Source organism: Ochotona princeps, chromosome 6 (genome assembly GCF_030435755.1).
Source record: "Ochotona princeps isolate mOchPri1 chromosome 6, mOchPri1.hap1, whole genome shotgun sequence".
NCBI classification, from domain to species: domain Eukaryota; kingdom Metazoa; phylum Chordata; class Mammalia; order Lagomorpha; family Ochotonidae; genus Ochotona; species Ochotona princeps.
The window spans coordinates 49,716,909-49,740,399 of NC_080837.1; the positions used below are offsets into that span (position 1 = coordinate 49,716,909).

The 23,491-nt window shown below is 34.7% G+C and overlaps 1 protein-coding gene across 3 annotated transcripts in view; it reads right to left on the minus strand.

Annotated features, from left to right (window-relative positions):
* NOVA1 (NOVA alternative splicing regulator 1) overlaps positions 1-23,491 on the minus strand; it is a 141,068-nt gene that overhangs the window by 36,037 nt on the left and 81,540 nt on the right. For all 3 annotated transcript variants that reach the window (XM_004584733.4, XM_058666282.1, XM_058666283.1), the window contains exon 3: positions 2,545-2,711. In XM_004584733.4, coding sequence (XP_004584790.1) covers positions 2,545-2,711 — 167 coding nt within the window. The remainder of the gene's footprint in view (positions 1-2,544; positions 2,712-23,491) is intronic.

The following is a 23,491-nucleotide window of genomic DNA, read 5'->3' on the forward strand; positions in this document are numbered from 1 at the left end:
CTTGAAAAAGCTTCTGCCTCCCAGCTTCAGATAGGCTCAGCTCTAACCATTGGAGAGTGAACCAGTGGATGGCAGATCTTTCTATCTCTTCTCTCTTTAAATCTGATCTGCCTTTCCAATAAATTTTTTTAAAAAATCTTGTATAGAAGTAAATTACTAATAATACATCACAAAATTATTTTTAAGGTAACTTAGAGTTACATACTTGAGAGTATATTCCAAGTAAATATAATGTAAAGGTTGTTACTTGAAAGGAAGTCTATCACTTAGCAAGAAATCTTACTACGATTTTATGTATTGACATTTAAAATATAAATAAAGCATCATGCAAATTTTTCATGTACTGTACAGGAAAATGATTTATTTTAAATAACTAGTCTATACTGCATAATTGACACAATTATTCACAAATAAAACATGTCACTTAAATTATATATCTGACTTACTATCTTGAGTATAATATACTAAAATGTACTGAATGTATATTGTTTAAATTAGATATTTTTACAGTTAGAAAGCCCCAAACTTGCAGCAGAAAAGACCAATTCACCTATAACATCTTGGAAACATGTTCTATTCTTTTTCTGGATTTTTTTAAGTAAATTTAAAAACTTTTACATTACAAATGAAGTGCACTGCCTAAGTTGCCAAGTCTCTTTTGGTAAATCCCTATTTCATGTACATTCCTGATTATATTAAAATATTGAATCAGCAATAAATTAAATCCAATGATCATCTGCAAGGATAGTACTAGATAGCCTAGAACTCTCACACTGCTATAGAGAAAACTGGACTATCGACAATGATTCACAGACCATTAGGTGTGGGTAGCAGTTATTTGTGCTTACAAAAATAATAAAATCAGCACATACAATTGTCCTGAACATACTGACAATGACATACTACCTAACCTATAATTTATGCTTTACTTCTTTAAAAAAGCAAGAAGTCTCTCTCTCTCTTTATATTTTAAACTTTATGACACATGCTCAAAAGTAAAGGGAATTGCAAGAGAATGAAAAATTTCAGATAGCCAACAGATTTTACATTTCAGTGCTCATTCTTTAATTTCTTATACCCAGATAATTTTAATTCAGAAATCTTCAAATGGATCCCTGATTTAAAATACAGTACTGGTATCATTTTTAGGACATCAGTCTTTGAACTATTAATGTTATTTACCTAAGTATAGATAAAATAAATAATTCAAAACTCTAAAGAGTGGTGAAAAACAAAAAATTCCATTGAGGTTTACAGTTTTCAAATGTTTAAATATTGTCATATAGTGACTGAGGGATCCTTCAGTTACAGACATTATGCAGATTGAACTGACACTGACAAGGAGATATGAGGGATTTTATATGGATTAACCCCTATTCATAATTTAAACATGAAAAATTTGTGAAAATAACTAATGGAACATAGGTTACTGACCTATAACTTTAAAATAAATTGCCTAATTATTAATTGTTGTATTTATATTTGTTAAGCATTGGATTCAGCTCTACATTGGTCAAACATAATAGATTCATAATACTGTTTAATAGAAAACAAATTTTCCATTAAGAAACATGAAATTAACAAAACTGATCTACATTCCACATTTATTACAATTAACATAAATATTCTGCAAAGTAAATAATGTGTGAGTTCTGAAGAATAATACATTTCTTTGGAAGGCAAAGTCTGTTGAGAGCAAAATTAAATCACAAATTAAAAGGCTATTTAGAAAAGGGCAAAAGCAGAAACAATAGTTATGAACATAAAGTGTCAAAAAAAGTGTAGATTTAGGAAGAGTTTATAGTGGAAAAATCCACCATATTTAATATTAAATAATGTCACTTTCCCCCTACATGTCAATCATTAATCAATTTTAAAACTCACATTCATTTTTATCAAGCAGTTTTTTACAGAGATCCTCATTAATTTAAAAGAAACATTGGCCCTTTATGACACACACACACACTTATTTTATATATATATGTGTATATATATATAATTGCTACACAAATTACACAAAACATTAGAGCTAATTTGTAACAAAAGACTGAATTCTAGGTACAAAATTTATTTATACATGTTTGTTGATAATAATGTTGAACAGGATAATTTAACAAAACAGAAATCTATGCATAATAACTGCACTGAAAACTACAAATATCACTAAGTAGGGTGTTAGAAATTTAAGGATATAGTTTCACTGCAATCTTTAGTCTTTATCTAAAAGCAATATAATCTTAAACAGGATAAACTCCTCTAAATTAATAAAATGTTTAAACTGTATAAAAAACAGTCACAATGAAAACAGTCACATAAGTTCTCCTCAGTGTAACACTAATCAATGATAAATCCAACAATCACTAAATCAATCAATCAGAGGAAGAGACCGTGATAGTTTTGAAATAACTAAATGACAACTCTGATAGGTCTTAAGAATATACTTTAAAAAAACTTTATATGTTAAGACTTTAAAAGCTTCTTTTGCAAGAAATTCATACTACGTTGTGGAAATTTCTCTTTGATTTTTCCCAACTAAACACTCACTTGTTTGATGCGATCTGGGTTAACGGTGGTCTGGGGTTGTAAAATGCTGACTGGTTCTGTTTTAGCCACATTTTGGGGCATTTCTCGAATTTTTTCTGCAATGAATCCATGAACGGCATTGAGTGCTTCCACTGTTCCCTGGATCAAGCACACTCTCTCAGTAGTACCTGTGAATAAAAATATTAATTTTCAGGAAGCGTTCCTATTCATTTTCATTTGTTAGAAAGAAAAGTACAGAAAAGGAAGCTTTAATACTACCAATAAGGTAATGTTAATCAGAGAACTAAAAGTTAATTCAAAATTTCAGTAGAACCATGAAGGAATATGTGTTCCTATTTAACACTCTTTTTTTTTTTTTTCTTGCCCCTTGGAATTTTTGTAGTCTTAGAAAGTTCTTTTAGGTCCCAGCCAAACCAGAGACCTAATAAGTTTTGGAGCTTACATATACTCACCACCATACTCAGTTCTTACAAAAGAATTTAGGGCTAGAAACTAGTAACAGATGAAGATGTGTGAACCAGTACTCAAAGAGCTTAATATATGGGAGGAAACAGACACCAAGCCAGATACTTTTTAGCCTAAATTATATGAAAAATACTGGAGCTAGCCTCATGATAATACAGTAAATCTACAATGAAAATAGCACTTAAGAATTATGGGGGGGGGGTGCGGGAAGAACACTTGGAAAACTGATATAATAGGCAAACTCCTAAATTTCTCCCATCTTCTATTCTTTTACTCTGGTCTTTTAAATACAACAATAGGGCCCGGCGGCGTGGCCTAGCGGCTAAAGTCCTCGCCTTGAAAGCCCCGGGATCCCATATGGGCGCCGGTTCTAATCCCGGCAGCTCCACTTCCCATCCAGCTCCCTGCCTGTGGCCTGGGAAAGCAGTGGAGGTCGGCCCAATGCATTGGGACCCTGCACCCGCGTGGGAGACACGGAAAAAGTTCCTGGCTCCTGACTTCGGATTGGCTCAGCTCCAGCCATTGCAGTCACTTGGGGAGTGAATCATCGGATGGAAGATCTTCCTCCCTGTCTGTTCTCTTCTCTGTATATCTGACTTTGCAATAAAGATAAAAATATATATATATATGTTTTTAAAAAGTATCATCAGTAAAGGAAACATCGATTCATTTCTCCAACAAGTATTTGGTGCACAAAACAAAGCAATTTACTATTTACTGTAACTTACATTATAGTGGATAAGTAAAAAGTAAGCATAAAATATTAAGTAGTGATTATTGCTGTATTTAAAAAATGGTTTTTTTTAAGATTTATTCATTTTATTACAAAGTCAGATATACAGAGAAGAGAACAGACAGGGAGGAAGATCTTCCATCTGATGATTCACTCCCCAAGTGAGCCGCAACAGGCCGGTGCGCGCCGATCCGATGCCAGGAGCCAGGAACCTCTTCCAGGTCTCCCACGCGGGTGCAGGGTCTCAAGGCTTTGGGCAGTCCTTAACTGCTTTCCCAGACTACAAGCAGGGAACTGGATGGAAAGTGGGGCTGCTGGAATTAGAACCAGCACCCATATGGGCTCCCAGAGCAATCAAGGTGAGGACTTAGCTGCTGGACCACAGCACCGGGCCCAATGATACATTTTTGATAAAAGTACAGACTATTGGAGTTATAAATGATAATCAAACGTAGGTTATGGGGCCCAATGAGGCAGTCTAGTGGCTGATGTCCTTGCCTTGCATGGGCCAGGATCTGATGTGGGTGCCGGTTCATGTCCTGGTTGTTCTACTTCCCATCCAGCTCTGTTGGTGGCCTCAAAAAGCAATAGACAACTGATTTTGATCCTTGGGATGCGAGACCAAGAAGAAGCTCCCGGTTACTGATTAAGACTGGCTCAGCTCTAAGCAATGTGGCCAATTTGGGGTGTGAACCAGTGGATAGAGGATATTTCTTTCTGTCTCTCTTTCTCTCCGTAAATCTGACTTTCCAAAAGAAAAAAGCAGATTATGAATTTTTATGAATTGATAAAAATAGTAAAAGTATTTGTTTCCTAACTAGTGCTATACTAACATTAAGCATACTTATATAAAATTGGCTGGATCTAACACTCATGTCCTGTAACACATTTTATTCCCCAATGATACACCTTCAGCTAATAAAAATAAGTGATTAGTTTTTGAGACTCTAATGAGACTTACTCAGCAGCCTGGTATTCATCAATAAACCTCTGCATCAAAGCACAAAAAACCAACACACTTCACAAAAATACAAACATTTCTTCTCCAAATAGTTGCGACAAAAAACACAACAGAACATTATTTTAAAATTAGTGAGCATTACTGTATTTCCTTTTGGTAACACTGGTTCAAAAATTCCAAATCACTCTATAAAAATACTTTTAAATATATTTTGAAGGGTGAAGTTGTGAAATAACAGGCACTCAAAAACTCGTATTTATAGTGTTTTAAATGTTATGCAGAAACAATTGTTGCTTTTGATTTAAAATAACAAAGCAGTATTCTTATTTCTAGAAAACAGGCATATCACAGAAGTTACAAGCAGAAATCAGTAAAAATTCAAACAATGAAAACTCTAGTCTATGAAAACCTGTTTCCTAAGTGGTAGAATATATTCCCCATATATTTAAAAATATTTATTTATGTATGTGAAAGAGTTAGAGAGAGAGACAGAGAGAGAGAAAATCTTCAATCTTTCAATCTGCTAGCTTATTCCTAAAATGGCTACAAAGGCCAGGGCTTGGTAGGCCGAAGCCAGGAGCCAGGATCTTCATTCAGGTCTCCTAGATGGGAGATTGGGGTTGAAACATTTGTATCCTTTTCCTAGGTCACTAACAAGAATCTGAATTGGAAGTGAAACAACTGGACATGAACTGGAGTTCATATGAAAAACACATTGGACACCTACTTGCTGTATCAGATCAGTGTCAGTACATATTTTAACTGAGAGCAAGTATGCCTTTCACTTCTAAGGATGGACAGAGCCTAAGAAACAAAACTGGGTTCTATGGACTCAATTTTCCTTTTATCCATTTTTAATAATTCTTGTCTAGATGTTTTTGTGGTTCTTGGGTAAAATGATGCAGTTTATACAGCTACTCATGGGAGTCTTTACAAGATTGTATTAATTGTCCAATAAATGAGTAAAAAGCTGAGGACTAATCAATGTAGCTAATATAAAATGCACTTATCTAGATCAACAGACCACATATGACAGAGATTGGGTTCCATTACGGCTTTGAGAGACAACTACAGCGTACTAAAGCAGTTGAACTTAAAGAGGGAATAAAAAAATAGCACTAAGTAAATAGTGATATCTTTGAAAAACTGATATCTTTTGAAATTCTGACTTAACAGAATATATACCATGCCTAACCACAAATAACTCATACTGGCTCCAGGTTTTATAAAACTAACAGATAGCAAATGGAAATCACTGAACCATAAAGAAATACGGTGTCTGAAACTAAATTTCATATAGTAACATGTAGGAGACAATTTGAAAATAGCTCATAGGTTCACGGTTGTAGTAAATATTTTTTTGAGCACTACTGCCAAAAAAGGCACAGGTTAGTGGGGGGAAAAAGAGACTGTACTTCTGCACTGGGGATGGCTGTAATCCTCACCCTGGATGTTGTCATATTCTCCTGTTGAACTCTAATGGCTCTTTCACTCAGATAAGACAAAGATCATAATTTTTAGGAACAAGTCACAAAAAGAAAAATTGTCAAGTGTATGACCAAAACTGTGTAACCCAAATATAAGCCTATAAATCAAACAAGTTGGTCAATTTTGCCATCTTAAAGGCTTTTGGGTTCCATTAATGTCTAAACTAATCTGTCACTTATTTATCATTGTGTTTAACAGAATTTCTTGGTTTCACAAAAGCTAGCCACAAATTAGGCAATTAGTTGCCTCAAATAAAAACTTACATTTTGTGTAACGCAAAGATACAGGTATACAAGACAACATAAGTTTGGAATTGCATTTTTTTAGGGAAAAATACACAAACTGTAACAAAAAGACTCAATGTCAAATATAGGAAGTAATATTTGAGATGGCTTTAAATTTTTTCTACTTCTAATCATTTATTTATATTACTTATTTTGAAAGGTTACATAGGTGAAAGAAAGAGAGAAGGTTAGTTTATACCACAAATGTCCCCAACACCTAAAGCTTGCCAAGCTGAAGCAAGGAACTGACAACTCAATCCAGCTCTCTCACACACAAAAATAATGAAATGCTACCATTTGCAACAAAATTTTTCTAAATGGAGATATTTATGCTTAGTGAAATAAGCCAGTTCCAAGTGGATAAGCTTCACACGTTCTCTCTATGAGATAGCTTTATGCAACCTATAAAATAAACAGATACAGGCTATCAAGCATATCAACATATTCTCATAGATAAATTGAATGGAGACTAGCACTGGTAAATAAAGGTATGTGGCAGTACATGTCTCTTCTCCTGAATAATGTACTTTACAGTAAGAATTTAGATTTTCCACCTTTGCCTATACCTGACATAAAATGATACATTTAAGTAACAGAAAGTTAAACGTGTAACTGTTAGTAAGGAAATCTACCACTGTGATAATTTTAGGGGAAATGGAAAGAGGGGAAAACAGCGAGTGAGGAAGAAAAGGGGAAGAGAGGAAACCCAAACATGCAAAACTGTATACAATCATTATTAATTAATGATATAACATATATTAAAAATAATAAATTTTAAAAGTCCAAATTTTAAACTGTTCTGTAATAATTGCATTAAGAATATTATTCTGAATTTACCCAGAGATGACACTTTCTTATGCTTACAAATCCCTCTGAATTGTAAAATATAAATTATATCATTATATTAAATTATAACATATTTAACAAACACACATATAATCCATCATCTATTTTAACGTCCCAATAATCATGGCAGATAATATTAACTGAACATTATAGGTATGGAGGTAGGAACAGCTTGGACAAAGATAAGTGCCAAATGCAGAAATTTTGAGGTCTTGTTTAATTCATTTCTTTTTTACCACTTATATCATTTATCTCCTGGAAATGCAGTATTGGCGAGCCACCAAATTAAACATAACTAAGAAAATCAGGAATGGGAATAGCATCTTGGTGTAATGATTTGGGGTGCTCTATGTCTTGGCTGCTCCACTTCTGACCCAGTGGCAGAAGGTGGCTCAGTGTTTGGGCCCTTGTCATCCATAGGCGAGATCTAGATGAGAGTTCCAGGCTTTTGGTTTTGATCTGGCTCAGTCCCAGCTGTTATGACCAGTTGAGGAATGAACTACTAGCTGGAAGACTGATCTGTTTCTCTCTCTCCACCCCAGCCCTGTAACTCTGCCTTTCCAAATACTTAATTAAAAAAAAGAAAATCATGTAACTCTCAACTTATTATGGAAAGATAATTTTTTCCTAATTTGGTAATATTTTAAAATACACTAAGAACATTAACATCTCTTTAGAAATTTATACCAAATCTGGCACAAAGTAGAAAACAAACAAACAAACAAAAAATTCATCATTCCTTCTTGTAGAACAGACAACCACAAAGATTGATTAATAATTGGATAGGTTATTGGCAATACTTTTTAGATCAAGTTTTCAGAGCAATAAAAAGGAAATCCGACATAAAGCTATGTTCACTTTGTAGCTTGAACTTTTTTTTACTACTATAAAGCTATATGTATTTGATAATACTTTCCCTTCTATCCAACTGAAAAGGAAACATTTTTTTTAAGTTTACCTTGACAGAAATCACAAAAATGGAGTTATAAAGCAAAGTAATAATTGCTTTTCTAATCTATGTGATTTACTCTCTATTTGTTCATGTTGCAATTTATAAATACAAAAATTTGCAAAAGGTCATATATCATGTTGCAGTCCCATGTGAACATGGTGAGGGCCTTATTCCAGAATTCTTGTTCAAGCATAAGGATGAGACTATATTATCTTTCAAAAAAATCTAAAAGATGCTGATACCATTCAGAGATATCAGAAAGAATGGAAGCCTATTAGAGTATATGTTGTCTAGTTTCTCATTTCATTCTCCACTTGGTGTATGCAAGCAAAAATATTAATTAACTAGCCATTTCCATAAAATAGCATCAGCAGCACAGAGACTTCTGACTTCTGAAAATTTACGAAGCACATCTATCTGAATAAGATAGGTTGTTACTGTAAATATCAGTAACACTTATCTTCATCCATCCCAGCAATGCATCTCCAGTTTCCAGATATTAGAGTTGGGGTCAGGTCCTACAAGCACTCAAACAACTTGTTGTTCATTCACCTTAACATAGATTTCCATTAAATTAAGGGATCATGATGGGAATTCCAATTTGGTCAATATTACTTCTTAAAAAAATTTCCATTATAAATTATATAACTATAAAACTTACACCAAAAACTCATTAAAGTTTGAATTATATATTTAAATGTTTATATTAAAATTGGCTTGCTGGTATGTCATCACTCGCAATCACGACTATCATTTTTAACATTGACATACACTCTTCATTTGCTGATGTAAGAAATGACACTTGGAATTCTTGTAGTTCCTTTTTGTGTGATAAAGAAAATCTACTTGCAGAGTTTTGCAGACTATGCTTGAAACTAGAAGAACAATTTGGAACAAGTATGGGATATCAAATTATGCTTGAAATTTAAAGTGGTGGCAAATATAACCAATCAAGCACACGTGAAGAACAGGGAAAATGAATCCCAATAAACTGACCATTTCTGAAATGTCCTCAAAAAGAAAATTTTGGTTTTTTTAAATCATCCTAAATAGCCTCTATGAGCACTAAGAAATGAGTTTTCATTCCCTCCTCAACACATTTGTTAGTGTCCTCTAATATACTTTCTGTTCACATCTAATATACTTCCTTTTCCCATTAAAAAGTATACTTTTTTTAAATACATGAAAAGCAGAGAGATGAACTTGTTGCTCACTATCAAATACCCACAATGGTCAAAGAAACAGGGCCTGGCTCTCGAACTCAGTCCTGGTCTCTTCCTCCTACTGGGCAGATACAACCATCCGAGCCATCAATCGCTGTCTTCCAGAATCTGCTTTAGCAGGAAACTGAAATGGGAAATGGAGATGAACTTGGAACCTAGGCATTCTGATATGGGATTCAGATGTCTAAGTCACTAGGTCAAATACTCCATTTCTATGTTTTTTGTTCTTCTGTTGTTTAGTTCTGGAAGTTCTTTGTTTATTTTGGATATTAAACTCTTACTGTACAGATAGCTTATAAATATTCTTCCCATTCTATATATTGTCTTCCCACCTTCAGAATAATGTCGCTTGATGAATATTAAGAACAATATCAGGTTTCATTGATCTGTGGTAATTAACAGAGTAAAAACAAAACAAACAAAAAAACCAATGTAATCTATATGAGCAAGATTGAATTTTTGAGATTTGATTATTGCTTTTAGCCTTTATGTTCTTGTGGAAAGTAGGGGTTTTATTTTCCTCTTCTAGTTGTTGAATTCTTTACCTAATAGAGTGCTAAGCCTGTGACTGTGAAGTGAACTGAAAATATGTCATTATTAAAATTTTGATAAGAAAAAGGAAGGAAGGAAGAGGTGTGTGGGGAGCTCAGGTAGCAGTGAGGATAGGGTGGCAAGTACACTCTGCTCCTAAGTCTATATTGTAAAATGTGTGATACTCGTTCACTTTATATAACTAATGTAAGTTAAAATTTAAAAAGTAAAAAGGAAGCTTATCAAACTAAAGAATTCCCACATGGTAAGTAAAACAAACACTGTGAAAAGACAAGCTACAGAAAGATAGAAAATATTTCCAAATAACATATCTGGCAATGGATTAATGACCAGACTATGTAAGGAACCGAAACAAGTCAACAGCATGGTGATGAGGTTGCTGTTTGAGATGCCCACACCCCACACTGGGGCTGTCCAGGTGAAGTTGCAGTCTTCCTTCTATGTTCCAGCTTCCACCCCATGCCGACACTGAGGGGTAGTATTGAGGGATGGAGGGACTGCGTTGCTGCCACTCATTTGGAAGACCTCGATGGGTTACAAGATCCTGGCTTCTACCTGGCCCACTCCTGACTGTTGTAAGCATCTGGAGAGCGAACCAGTGAATGCATGATACTTGCTTCTCTGCATTGAAACAAAATTCAATAAATAAGAATTTTAAAAATGAAATGCATTTCAGAAACACATATTTCTGGGCATATAAATGTATACAAAATATACACACATATACAAAAACATAGAAATATATAAGAAAACTAAAAAAAAAAAAAAAAAAAAAAAACCTCTGCATGCAAAGAAGAAAGTGGAGGCGTGAGAAGAGCAGTAACCAGTGCAATGGTGTAGCCAGAAAGAAAGAAAGACAAGAGAAGAGAAGAAGATAGAAAAAAAACACATGTTGGATTAAATATAGGAAGAATACAACCTTTGCACAGTGTTGGTGGGAGTGTAAATTAGTACACTCATTGTGAAAAACTATGGAAGTTCCTTCAGAATCTTTACATATACCAACCATATAATCCAGCAAAACTAATAATGAGTGTTTATCAAAGAAAAATCAAATCAGTCCATCACCAAAAAATAAATTTTGATAGAATTTGATTTATTTGCTTTGCTGTTGTTGTTACCGTTTTTGTTGCCATTCTGAAGAACCCATTATCAAACCTGAGTTTATGAAGAACTACCTCTATGCTTTCTTCTGGAGTTTAATAGCTTTAGCTCTCATATTTGGGCTGCTGAAGTATTTTGAGTTAATTTTGTGTATAACAACAGGTATTAACAGCAGAGTTCTGCTTCCATTCTTTTGTATGCATAAAATTCATCTCTCCAGGTGCCAGTTGTTAAACATACATGTTTTCTCTCCTCTGCATAGACTTGGCATCCTACCCAAAAAATCAAGTGGCCACAGACATAGGTTTTGTATCTAGACTCCAGTGATATTCTACTGGCCTATATACCTATGCTTAGTTCAGTGCTACATATTTTAATAGTTTTACAGAATTTTCAAATTAGGAGTTCCCAATTATCTCCTTTTTCAGACTGTTTCAGTCATTGAATAATCCCTGAAATTCCATATGAAACTGAGGACTATATTTTCAATTTCTTTAAAAAGACACATTGTTGCAATTTTGATAGATTAATTAATTTATTGTTCATTGGATTATATAGACACTGTAAAGAATCTCCCTATCCACGAGATAGGATGGGATATCCTTTCTCTAAGTTGGGTCTTCAGTCTTTTGCCTCCTTGACTAAGTTTATTCCTAGGTATTTTTCCCTGATACTGAAGTAAGTGAAGTTGACTTTTCTGTTTCCCTTTAACTTCTTTTGTACAGATACACATTAATTTCCTTGTGTGGTTCTTACACTCTGAAAATACACCATTTGTTTATTCACTTGAGCAGCTTTCTTGTGGATTCGTTGCTTTGTTATACACTTGTACAGGATCATAGCATTCACAAATAACAGATTAGTTTACTTTTTCCACTCCAATTTGCATGTTTCTTTGCTTTCTTATCCAATTACTCTGGAAAGAACTAACAAAACAGCAGTGGAGAAAGCAAGGTTTATGGTTTGTTTCTGATCTTTGAGGGTAAAACTGTTCAGTGTTTACTATTAAATGTAATATTAGCTGTGGGTGTTCCACAAATATGCTTCATCGTGTTGACAAAAATACTGGCACTATTTTATCTATTAATCATAAATCTGAAACTAATACATCCTGATAATACATACTTTGTTTATGAATTAATGTTAAATTAGGATGCCAATGAGCAAGCAATATCTTCTTCCAGGCTTCAATATACCTCAAGAAAAAAATGCAAGATTGTGGTTGAAATGACCCTAAGAAGTTTTCCAAATCCAACTCATTTGCTAGAAATTATTTTTATACTTACTCATATGAACAGACAAAAAAATTAGCATCTTATCACTTTATTTTTCGCAACACTAAATATTTTAGAAAATACAGACTAAAAATAACAGGATTTCTTAGGAGTTTTAAGGCTAAACTGGAGATTTGAAACTAGATAATGCATTTATCGGACACCTGATTGCAGCTCAAAATGAGTACATATGTGCAGTTCAGTTTCTAAATTTTATGATCATATTAATCATAAATGTTTTACAGATTTATTTCAATTTATTTGAAGATACACTTACACAGAGACATCCTCCACCCACTAGTTCAATCCCCAAATGGCTACAATGGCCGGAGCTGAACTAATCTGAAGTTGGGGGCAGGAGCTTCCTCTGAGTATCCCACATGGTTGCAGGAGCTAAAGCACCTACACCATCATTTGCTGTTTTCCCTGGCCACATGCAGAAAGCTGGATTGGTAGTGGAGCAGCTGGGACATGAATTGGTGCCCATACAGGATGCCAGCATTGCAGGGCAGAAGATTAGCCTGTTGAGCAGTCATGTTTTTCTCAATAAAATTACTTTTAAAAGTAAATTTCTCAGAAAATTGTAAGCCTGTCTTGATATTTTATGACCCTAATTCTTTTTTTCATATAACCTTTAACCTTTTACTCTTTTACTCTGAATTCTCACAATGTTACAGAGAATGCTTGACAACTAAAGCAGTGTCTGGGTAGATATTACTTACAAGTTATTGCTTCTTGGCCTTTTGGCTAAGATCAAGTGTAGTACTTGGATGTAACACATGGTAATCCTTTACTAGATATACCAAAGCTCTACAGCCATACTATTCTGAACATTCCTGATTTCATCAGATACATCTATGTATTATTGTAGAAACACACAATTCTCCAAAGGCTCAAACCTGCTGACCTCTCTGGACTGTCCTCCTGGCTTCCAATTCATCTGAAAACAGATACTTGGACTATTGGTTAAGCAGTGGCCTTTAATCCATGTGAGGACAGATGTTTGGCTTTCTCTTCTCTGTTATGCCTTTAACCTTTCCTTAAGAAAGGATTTCTAGGTTTTAGCTTCCTGTGCATTCTCCAGGCAGTTTCTGGCCTCTGGCCCATACTCATTAACCTTCTCCTTGTGAACAAGTCCTTGAATATCCTCCCGTTACTTCATTTACCCAACCCTTCCCCAATCACCAGCACACAACACGTCAGTATCCCACTGCTACTGCTACTTCCTCATCAGGGACCACTGAGGAATTCTAATAAACAGAAAAGGCAAATCACACAATACCACTGTAATAACCAACTGGACTAAAATTCCAAATGCCCATCTTCCTGTGACAGTCAGTTCACATATACCCAAATAGCCTAATTATCAAAACTGTGACCTTCTAGACACCAACATAGGACTCTTGGTCTCACAGATTTTACATCCTTGAATTTAACCCAATTATGTATCCGTGCTGTTTGAAACCTCTTTCTAATAAGCCTATTTGTCCTTTTTAGCATTCATCTCATGTTCAACACCTCTTCAGTGAAGGTTCCTTTGGCTTCATCCCAAAGATAAAATCTGGCTGTTCTTTAGCTCTTTATGTCCCTTGTAGCCTATCATGAAAGACATTTTTTTTTTAAATTTTCAGATTCCAGCTTATGTGGGCCTACAAATGTTTCAGTATTTTCCTTGTTCAACTTTACCAGTTTTATTTTTTGCTTTCTGCTATTTTCTCCTTTTTCCTTAAAAGTTTTTGGAAACACAGATAGAACATGAATGGAAGCAGAAAATAAATCAAACAATGATGATCTCATGAACAAGGTAGAATGATAGGTAAAATAGCAACTTACACCAAGGAAAAAATATATCAAGTGGTGTATTATCCTGGAATTGCGTCTTTCTTTTCCACATAGGGCCCAGATAACCATTTCCTCCTGATGGCAACACTCCTTTTGGCTTTTTATTGCTATTTTCTTCTCATGATAACTCTCTGTTAGTGCATACTTGCAAATGTTACAACAAATACAGATTAAGTCTCAGCTGACACTTCTTATCATTATCTCTGAAATGGTCCATTACAAGAGTTTGTTAATTCTGCCCTGCTACTCTTTTTGCTTCCATATAATTCACTCTTTCCTCAGAATAACTTCATATGCAATTACACATCTGAAACGAATAGCTTTTTTTCCCCTACATTAGAATTAAATCTAAAATTTTTACTATGAGACCAAAATACATTAGGATTTGGCCTTTGCTTAGCCTTTAGCCCTCTTCTACTATTACACTCCTTCTCTTTCTTTCCACTGCAGGGAGTCAGGTCATTTTTAGTTTCTGGAACATGCTAACCTTTTTCTCCTGCTGATCTCTATCCTGGGAGTATTGTTCCGCCAGGCTTTCCCATGGCATTCCCTTTCTCTTCATTAAGGCGTCTGCTCCGTAATATCTCATCAAAGTCCTTAGCTCATTGAGAACCTTAAAATATCCTCTAAATCCTCATCTATCATTTTATGCATTTTCATTGTCTCCAAGACCTTGCCATTTTCTGAATATGCTTGCTGTAATTTATTTCCTTCACTGTTTGTGCCTCTCTGATGGAACAAAAGGTCCTAGAGGGCAGGAATCTTTATGGCTTTGTTCACAGGTATATTTCCAGTGTAGAAGTTAGCAGGTTATTAGTAAACAACTAATCATAGAATGAACTGGAACTATCTGGCCTTGGATGAGTCACATTACAACAAGATTTTATTCATTCAGACTGATAACACTAAAATCCAACATATACATCTAAAGAAAAAGGAAATACATATATTTATATTTACCATATATGTACATATATATATGGTAGAAATTAAAACAGGAACATTCATGGTAGAAAATAAAACAAGAACATAATTAGAGCCTTTTATATTTACCAGGGGTCATTCTGTCATAATGCTCTATACTGCAACCTGATAATGAATACATCTACCATATATATCTATTTCAAAACATTTGGCTTTTTTCTCTATTCCACCTTTCAGAAATACCCAGGGATGCCAGGTAAACTCAATGGACACATAACCAACTATTTTCACACTACTTATTTCAGGGCACACCCTAGTCCAGAGAATTATTTTGCAAATGGTTTATCCAGAACAAAAGAACTCCACAGTTAATTTGGGACACAGATAAAGTTTCCTACTAAATCAGGTCATTTTAATGAATACATTTTAAATTGTGATTATAAATAATGCTTTCTTTCAAAATTGCTACATATCAAACAAATGGCATTTTACTTTTAGCATCTACCAGAATGCCAACATCTGTAAACTGTTAAAAAACGAATGTATCTCTATCAATATTTTTCAATCATTGAAGTGTTTTAAAAATTATTTGTATTTACTTGAAAGACAGAACAACTGATGAAAGGCAGACTGGAGAGAGAGAAAAAGAGAGGGAGAGACAAAAATGGACAGCTATCTTCTGTCTTCTGACTTAATACTCAGTGGCTAGGGATATTCCAGGCCAAAGTCAAGAGCCAGGAGCCAGGAGCCAGGAACTCCATCCTCTTCTCCCACCCCACACATGGGTGATAGGGACTCAAGCAAGTGAACAATCATCTGATTCCTCTCAGGATGCGTTAGCACGAAGCTGGATCAGAAGCACTGAGCAGCTGTGACTCCAGTGGGAAATGTGTGTCCCAAAGAGCGGCTCAAACTGCGGCATCACACACTCGTCCCCCAAGGTAGGTCATCAAAGTCTACTGAATTATATTAGGGCTAAGGTAAAATGTTAATTCATTGGTCACAAGTATTTCTGCGTAAAGACAGTTAGTATAGAATTCTGAATAAAAGTTGTTTTCTGTTCCACAAGCAAAAAAGGAAGAATTTGGCTTATTTCTAAGAGACCACAGAAACATATTATTTATTTTCTCAGTGAAACTAATAGGCCAAGAGAAAACATGATTTGTAAATACCACTTATCAACTGACCAACACATTCTGAAAATAAATGCCCCTTTAACCATCACAGTGAAATAAATTTATTTTTAGTCTTTTTTATTATTAAAGATTACAAAACATCTGTGCAGAATGAAAGTAGTTGTAACATATTACCAGACGAGAATATCACAGAAACATAAATGGGCAGAACATAGGACACTATGTGTGAATTTGTTGGTGAAGTTGTTTGGCCAGACACTTACAATACCCCTTGGGACATCCACATCCTTTATCAGAATATCTAGGCTCAAGTCTTGCCTCTGGCTTCTGAGACCAACCTCCTGCTAACACTGATTTTAGGAGGCACAAGTGATAGCTCAAGGTAACGGGTTCTTGCCGCCTGTGTGAGCAGTCTGGAGTGAGTTTGCAATTTTCAGCAGGTGGAAGCGTCCCAGCCCCAACTGCTGAATATAGTTCAAGTATTTCTCTACACATATTTCTATGTTTCTGCCTCTCAAATAAATAAAATGAAAAAAGGTCAAACAATTTGTGTAAGTACTTCACAAACAGAATTATTTCTGAATAAGACCTTCATAGAGTGCTAAAGGAATGGTCCTAAGAATAGCATAGAAAAAAAATCCCGAATGAATGCACATGAAAACTTCAAAGGCTAGATGAATAAACATTTGGAAAATTTACCTCCAATCCCTATGTAAATACTTTCAACATATTTAATATTATATACCAATAATAAAAAGTATATGTAAATAATGAATTTATATATCTAGTAACTTGAACGCTTATGGTGGTGTGTTTCTATATAAAAAGTCTAAAAATTATTTCAAGGAAGATTCTGCTTTTAAACTGAAGTCTCGCCATTATATAAAACTCAAAAAAGTAAAATTTCATACAAGGATCACTATCTTTCTTATTTTTCCGTTCATCCCAGAAACTTTCATGTAGATCTGTTTTTAATGCTTTCTTTGTATGTTCTGCTAACACAGTTGCTTTTTCATTTCACTGTTGCTCAGTCCTGCTACCAGTTATCTGGTTTTCATAATCCATTTTAAATTATGCTTTTTGTGTGTACCCACAGCACTGTACTTCTGCACAGTAATTGTCATAGATTGTTACAATTGTCTGCTCACTAGATGTACAGTTTACAAAACAAAACAACCGTTTACAGGTTAATAGTGATCGTTCTTACCTCAGAGCAGCCTCGCACATATCTGTGTGTGGAGGGGGAGCAGGGTAATGGTGGTCCTGGTGGTAACTGTTAAGTGTTATAATTTAATAACCGATGGAAAAAATGAATAAATAGATGGCAAGAAGAGGTTAAGGAATAGCTCACGCTTACTTTGGCTTGTAAATAACAAGAAGCAAGAGTTCTCCAACTGTATATGAGAGGTATAAATGGAATATTTTCAGACAGGAGAGCCAGATATGTGAACAAAATCTTTGACAGCTGTCAGAGTCATGACAATGTTTCATATAACATTCATATAGTTGGAGAATAAATTCAAGGGCACCATCAAAAGCAGTGATTATGGACAAACAGGAAAGATTCAAATGTTTTACAAAATATAAGAGAAAAACAGGCATTATTAGTAGAAAACATATGACCATATTGGGAAAAAAATCTCATGAAATAAGTTCAAGAAAAGAATTTTTGTGGAATAAATTGATAAAGCAAAAAATATATAATTATATTATAGTATCATCTGATTTTAAGCTGAGGAAAAATATGTAAAATAATAGTAAAACTCCCAAATGCTCGCATATGCTTCTCCACACATATTCTATGCAATGCATATTTCAGGTGAACAAATAATCTCTAGTCAGATATTTTTGAAAAGAAAAACTGCATATGTAATATTTCCCTCTAATTCACTATTCCTATCTGTTTATTAAAACATCAAGTTTTACAATAATGGACAAACTCATTTAACATTTTTTAATGAATCTATTTAGTTATGGAATTTTTTTCACATTAACAGCCCAATAAAACATTAGTTTACAGGATATCCTCTACAAAATTAAAATGTCACAAGTCAAGCTTGCTTGAACCACTTACTCCACAATTGTAAGACAGCAATTTAATATTATTCTTAGTATATTAAGTAGAAAAGTACAATATCACTTTACTTACTGCTATCTTCTTGAGGGCTGTTATAAAGATGACAGTTTTAGTCTGCTACTCTATCTAGCGGCAGAGCAAACAGGTCACATAATTGCCTAAGTTGTACAGATGCTAGGGAGAGGGTCCAGATGTGAACTCACTACAGAGGAGCTGGCACACAACTCCCACCTGGAAATGTGTCAGTGTGAATATACACTTTTATAATTGGGTTTCAATAAAGGAGTGACTGGACATGTATTTAATGGAGGCAATCAGCGGAGATGTTTGGAAGGTCAATAGAAGTAGAAGGAAACAAGGCCATATTATACAGGCATCTGATTCATACAGCTTTGAACCCAACTTTTACAATCTTACTTCATTAAAACAGATGCAAGCTGTACTGATGAGGAACCTAAGCATTGTTCTTTATTTTCAGCTTCAGCAAAGTTCCAAGAAACTGAAAATATATTTGGTACAACACATTTTAAAATGTAATTATTTTTAGCAGAAAAACAATCGCAATGCTCTTCTAGGATCTTTCAGCTATTCAGATAAGTAAATCTCGATAGTTTATTATGAATTCAAGTATTTTACTATTCTTTTGCATGCACCTCATTTATGGAAATAAAAACAAGGAAAAAGTTAACATGGCTTGTAATTTTCAAAGGATTTTTTGCTGTGAAAGACATAAATTCATTAAGTGCTGCATGAAAATACTTCAGATTAAAAGAAAATGACAAAAAGAGAGAAATTTAAAAAAACAGCATCAGTAGTCCAGAGATACATAATTAACATCATTTCTTGAATGTTTGCTAATAGGAACATTAACTACTATGATTAACTACTTCCTTTTAACACTTCTCTTTCACGCTCTTCTCTCACAAGGTCCACAGTTAGATTGTTTTATCTGCTTTATTATATGAATATTTGTGTTCCATCTTAGAGCATAATCCTTCCTACAATTGTAAGATGATTGCTAACATGTCTTGGAATGTAATATGATGTTGAAGTCACAAATAATGATCCCGGCTACAGTGGCATAATGGGCCCAGAAGCCACTTATAATGCCACCATCTATACAGGTACTGGAGGACAACTCAAGCGCTTGAAGAGGTCCATCATTCCTTGCTTGGGTTTGGCCGCAACACAGCAGTTTGGGCCACTTTGGGGAGAGGATCTCTCTCTCTTCCTCTTTCTATGACATCTTTCTCTCTCTCTTTCTCTCTCTCTCTGTCTCTCTGTAATTTTGTTTTTCAAACAAATAAAATCCTTCAAATAAATAAAAAGTTTTCTCTCTTTTTCAAATGAATAAAATGAATTTTTAAAAATAATATAGTATCAAATGAAATTCATCCCATCTTGTTCAAAATTTAATAATGTGGGGTCAGAGTTCTGGATACAACAGCAAGCGTATTAGCTTAATACACAAGTGTAAGGCCACACCACACTATGACTGTCTTACTGGCAAAGTTCAGGATAATACAGACTACCCATGACACATACGGCCATTCCTCTTTCTATGCTTCTCGAGCCACCAGGTTTCAATCATGGGTGTTCCACCCCAACATGCCCTCTAACCCATCACTCCCCAAAGGCTCCACAGCCAAGCATTATAATGGATTTAACTTTCCAAACTAATACCTCACCATGGGGATTAAATTAACATATAAATCCTTGGGGATTTATGCAAATTAAAGTATAAACTGAAATGTTACTATGGGTTCATTATACAATTTTATAACTGCTATACAGTTTACTCCTCCTTGGGAAGCCAAAGAGTTAGGTAGGATGCTCTACCTCAGTAGTTTTATGAAGAAAAAGATGAAACTTGAATTAAAGCCACACATGTTCATAAATATTCATGATTATGTGAAAGGTTTATATTCATGAAGAATTTATTTCAGTATTTGATCTAAGAATAAAACAACCCTTATACATCATGAGCACACTGGACAAAGAGAGATTTTTGACACAAATACAACTTGTTAAGACACACACATCCAAACTATTCTTACACACATCAGCATAATTCACACCACTAAATAAATTCTTTATTATACAAACTTAAGCACACTCAGTAGATTTTTCTCTTCGACTACTAGAGATTTATAGCTAAGGCTATTGTTTTAAGACAAGTTTCCCCAAGTCTGATGACATTGATAGATAACTAAGTTGTGCAGGACAAGGACTGGAGGAGGGGAAGAGACTGAAGCTTTGATTTAAACAGGATTTCACAGAATAGATGGCCGAGCACTATAGCAAACACTGACCCAAACACCACTTAACCAATTTGTTCTCTGCAATAACATACATTATAGATTCCTGAGAGAATACACTTTCTAGCATTTTCAGAAACTGTTTGACCAGTTAGAACACTTTCTTGTGGAAGATCTAATTCCAACTGTTATTCCTATATCCTTGCAATATTGCTATCTAGCATAAAGGTATCTTTTAAAAATATACCACAGGGGCCTGGCAGCATGGCCTAGCGGCTAAAGTCCTCGCCTTGAACACGCCAGGATCCCATATGGGTGCCGGTTCTAATCCTGGAGGCTCCACTTCCCATCCAGCTCTCTGCTTGTGGCCTTGGAAAGCAGTCAAAGACAGCCCAAGGCCTTTAGACCCTGCACCCACGTGGGAGACCTGGAGGAGGTTCCTGGCTCCTGGCTCCGGATCGGCACAGCACTGGCTGTTGCAGTCACTTGGGGAGTGAATCATCAGATGGAAGATCTTCCTCTCTTTCTCTCCTCCTCTCTGTATATCTGACTTTGTAATAGGGATGAATAAATCTTTTATAAATAAATAAATAAATAAATAAATAAATAAATAAATAAATAAAAATATACCACAGTGTAAATCTAAATGTATATTTTGCCTTGAGTCTGTTTTATTGGAAAGTGATGTACTTACATCAGAATCACTAAAAAAAAGTTCTAAAACTTTTTAAGGTCAACTCTATGAGCCAAGCAAAAATTAATTCGGAAAATTTTTCATAGTTTTTCAAAGGTAAAATTCATCTTTCTCCTCCCATGCTATTTTTACTCAGGCATTTTCAAACACATGACATTTTCAAATGGTATATATTAAATATCTATGGTTTCAAAATCTAGAAAAAAAATATATGCACTTTTGCAATGATAAATGTTTGATTGTTCCCAATTTTTCAACCACTGAATGCCACTGAGAACGCTGCTTAATGCTGCATTGTACTTTGTCTTATGTTTGTTGAGTATTACACAAAATGATGCTACAATGCTCTTACCATGACAACTTGGCATTTAGATAGAAGAAGTTACTATATTTAAAAATGCAGTATGTGTACATAGTTTCTGTAAAATCTAATGAAGGATACACAAATATAATGAATTTCTTAGAAAAGTTAGACAAATTAAATGATTTTCCATAAAATAGAATATGAAGGAATTATGCCCCAAATATTATAGTGACCAATAACAATAATACCTTGAAAAAGAACAGGATAATTTAATAAGACAACAATGTCTAAACAGCAACTCAGATATTATTAATTTGAATTTAAAATGATTCAGTTTTTTAAATTACCCACAAGCATGCAAAAGAAAACCTGTTAAAATGAAATTTCAGTGCTCCTGGTCAGTGAATGAAAATAGGAAGCTGCTTATGAAATACCAAAGAAGAAAAACATGATTTTAAAATGGCTTAAAAATTTGGAATGTATGCTATGGTGTAGTGGGTTAAGCCACTTTCTGTATCATCAGCATCCCATTTGGGTGGAGAGTCAAAATCTGGTTGCTCTGCTTCCAATCAGGCTCCCCAGCTGAGACAGCAACAGAAGATGGCCCCAATGCCTGGCACCTGCTACTCTGTGGTGCCGTGGATAAAGCTGCTGGAACCTGGCTTCGACCTGACCCAGCACCAGCCATTGTGGGGATATGGAGAGTGAATCAGCAGATGGAAGATCTCCCTCTCTCCTTCTCTGTAATTCTTTCAAAGAAATAAATAAATAAACCTTTTTTTTTTATTAAAGCCTATCTATAAATTTCAGTTACAAAGTCAGGCAACAACTTCCTAACTAAAAGAAATAAAAAGTATCCTCAAAGGAGCATTAACTAAGGAACTAGAAATGACATAAATAAAAAGGAACTACAATTTCATCCCTGTACTCAATAACTTCAGTTCAAATTATTAGACTACGAATGATATAAATGACCTTCAAAAAGTTATTGGACATATACAAAACCAGCACTGTAAACTTAAACATTATTTACACCAAAATAAATCTTCATTTTTTGTTTGAGAGGAATAGCGTCACACAGAGATACAGAAAATGAGACAGAACATATGCAAAGAGGAATAAAGAGGTGGAGGGTGGGCCAGAGGGTGGGAACGCAGGCTGGTGAGAGAGAAGCAAAGTAGAGACGGACTGATACCTATGTCCCATACACCTGAAACTACTGGGGCTGGTCCAGGAATTTAACACAGATCTCCCACTTGTGTGGCAGAAGCCCAGTTAACTGAGCCATCGCTGGTGCCACTAGGTTGAGCACTAGCACAAAGCTGGGGTCAGGAGCTTAACCAATGAGCTAACCGCTGGGCCAAACACCTATTCCTAAAATTATTTTTTATTCCAATTTCAATGAAGTCTTTGACATACTCTGGTATGCAAGTAATGAACAAGTTGCACCTGATATATACAAAATGCACAGCATTTGCAATAATTAACATTTTTGGAAGAATTACATTGAGATTCATAGTGTGTTATGGTATTGCAGTGCTTTTGGCCAGATCACTTTAATAACTTATTAGTGTAGTATTTAACAGAGTTAAGTGTTTAAAAGCTCAAAATCAAGAATTGTAAATTGCCTATTTTCAAAACATAAGGAAACCTAATCCAAATTAAGAAATTCATGAAACTGGAGCAAAATTAAACACTAAACAACATTAAAAGCAAATTTTATCAAAACTCTATCAATACAAACGTATGGCATCAGTTTAAGGATAGGCAACAATACACAAACCTGACATATTGTTATTGTCTTGCATTTTGTTGAAATTTAAAAGCCAG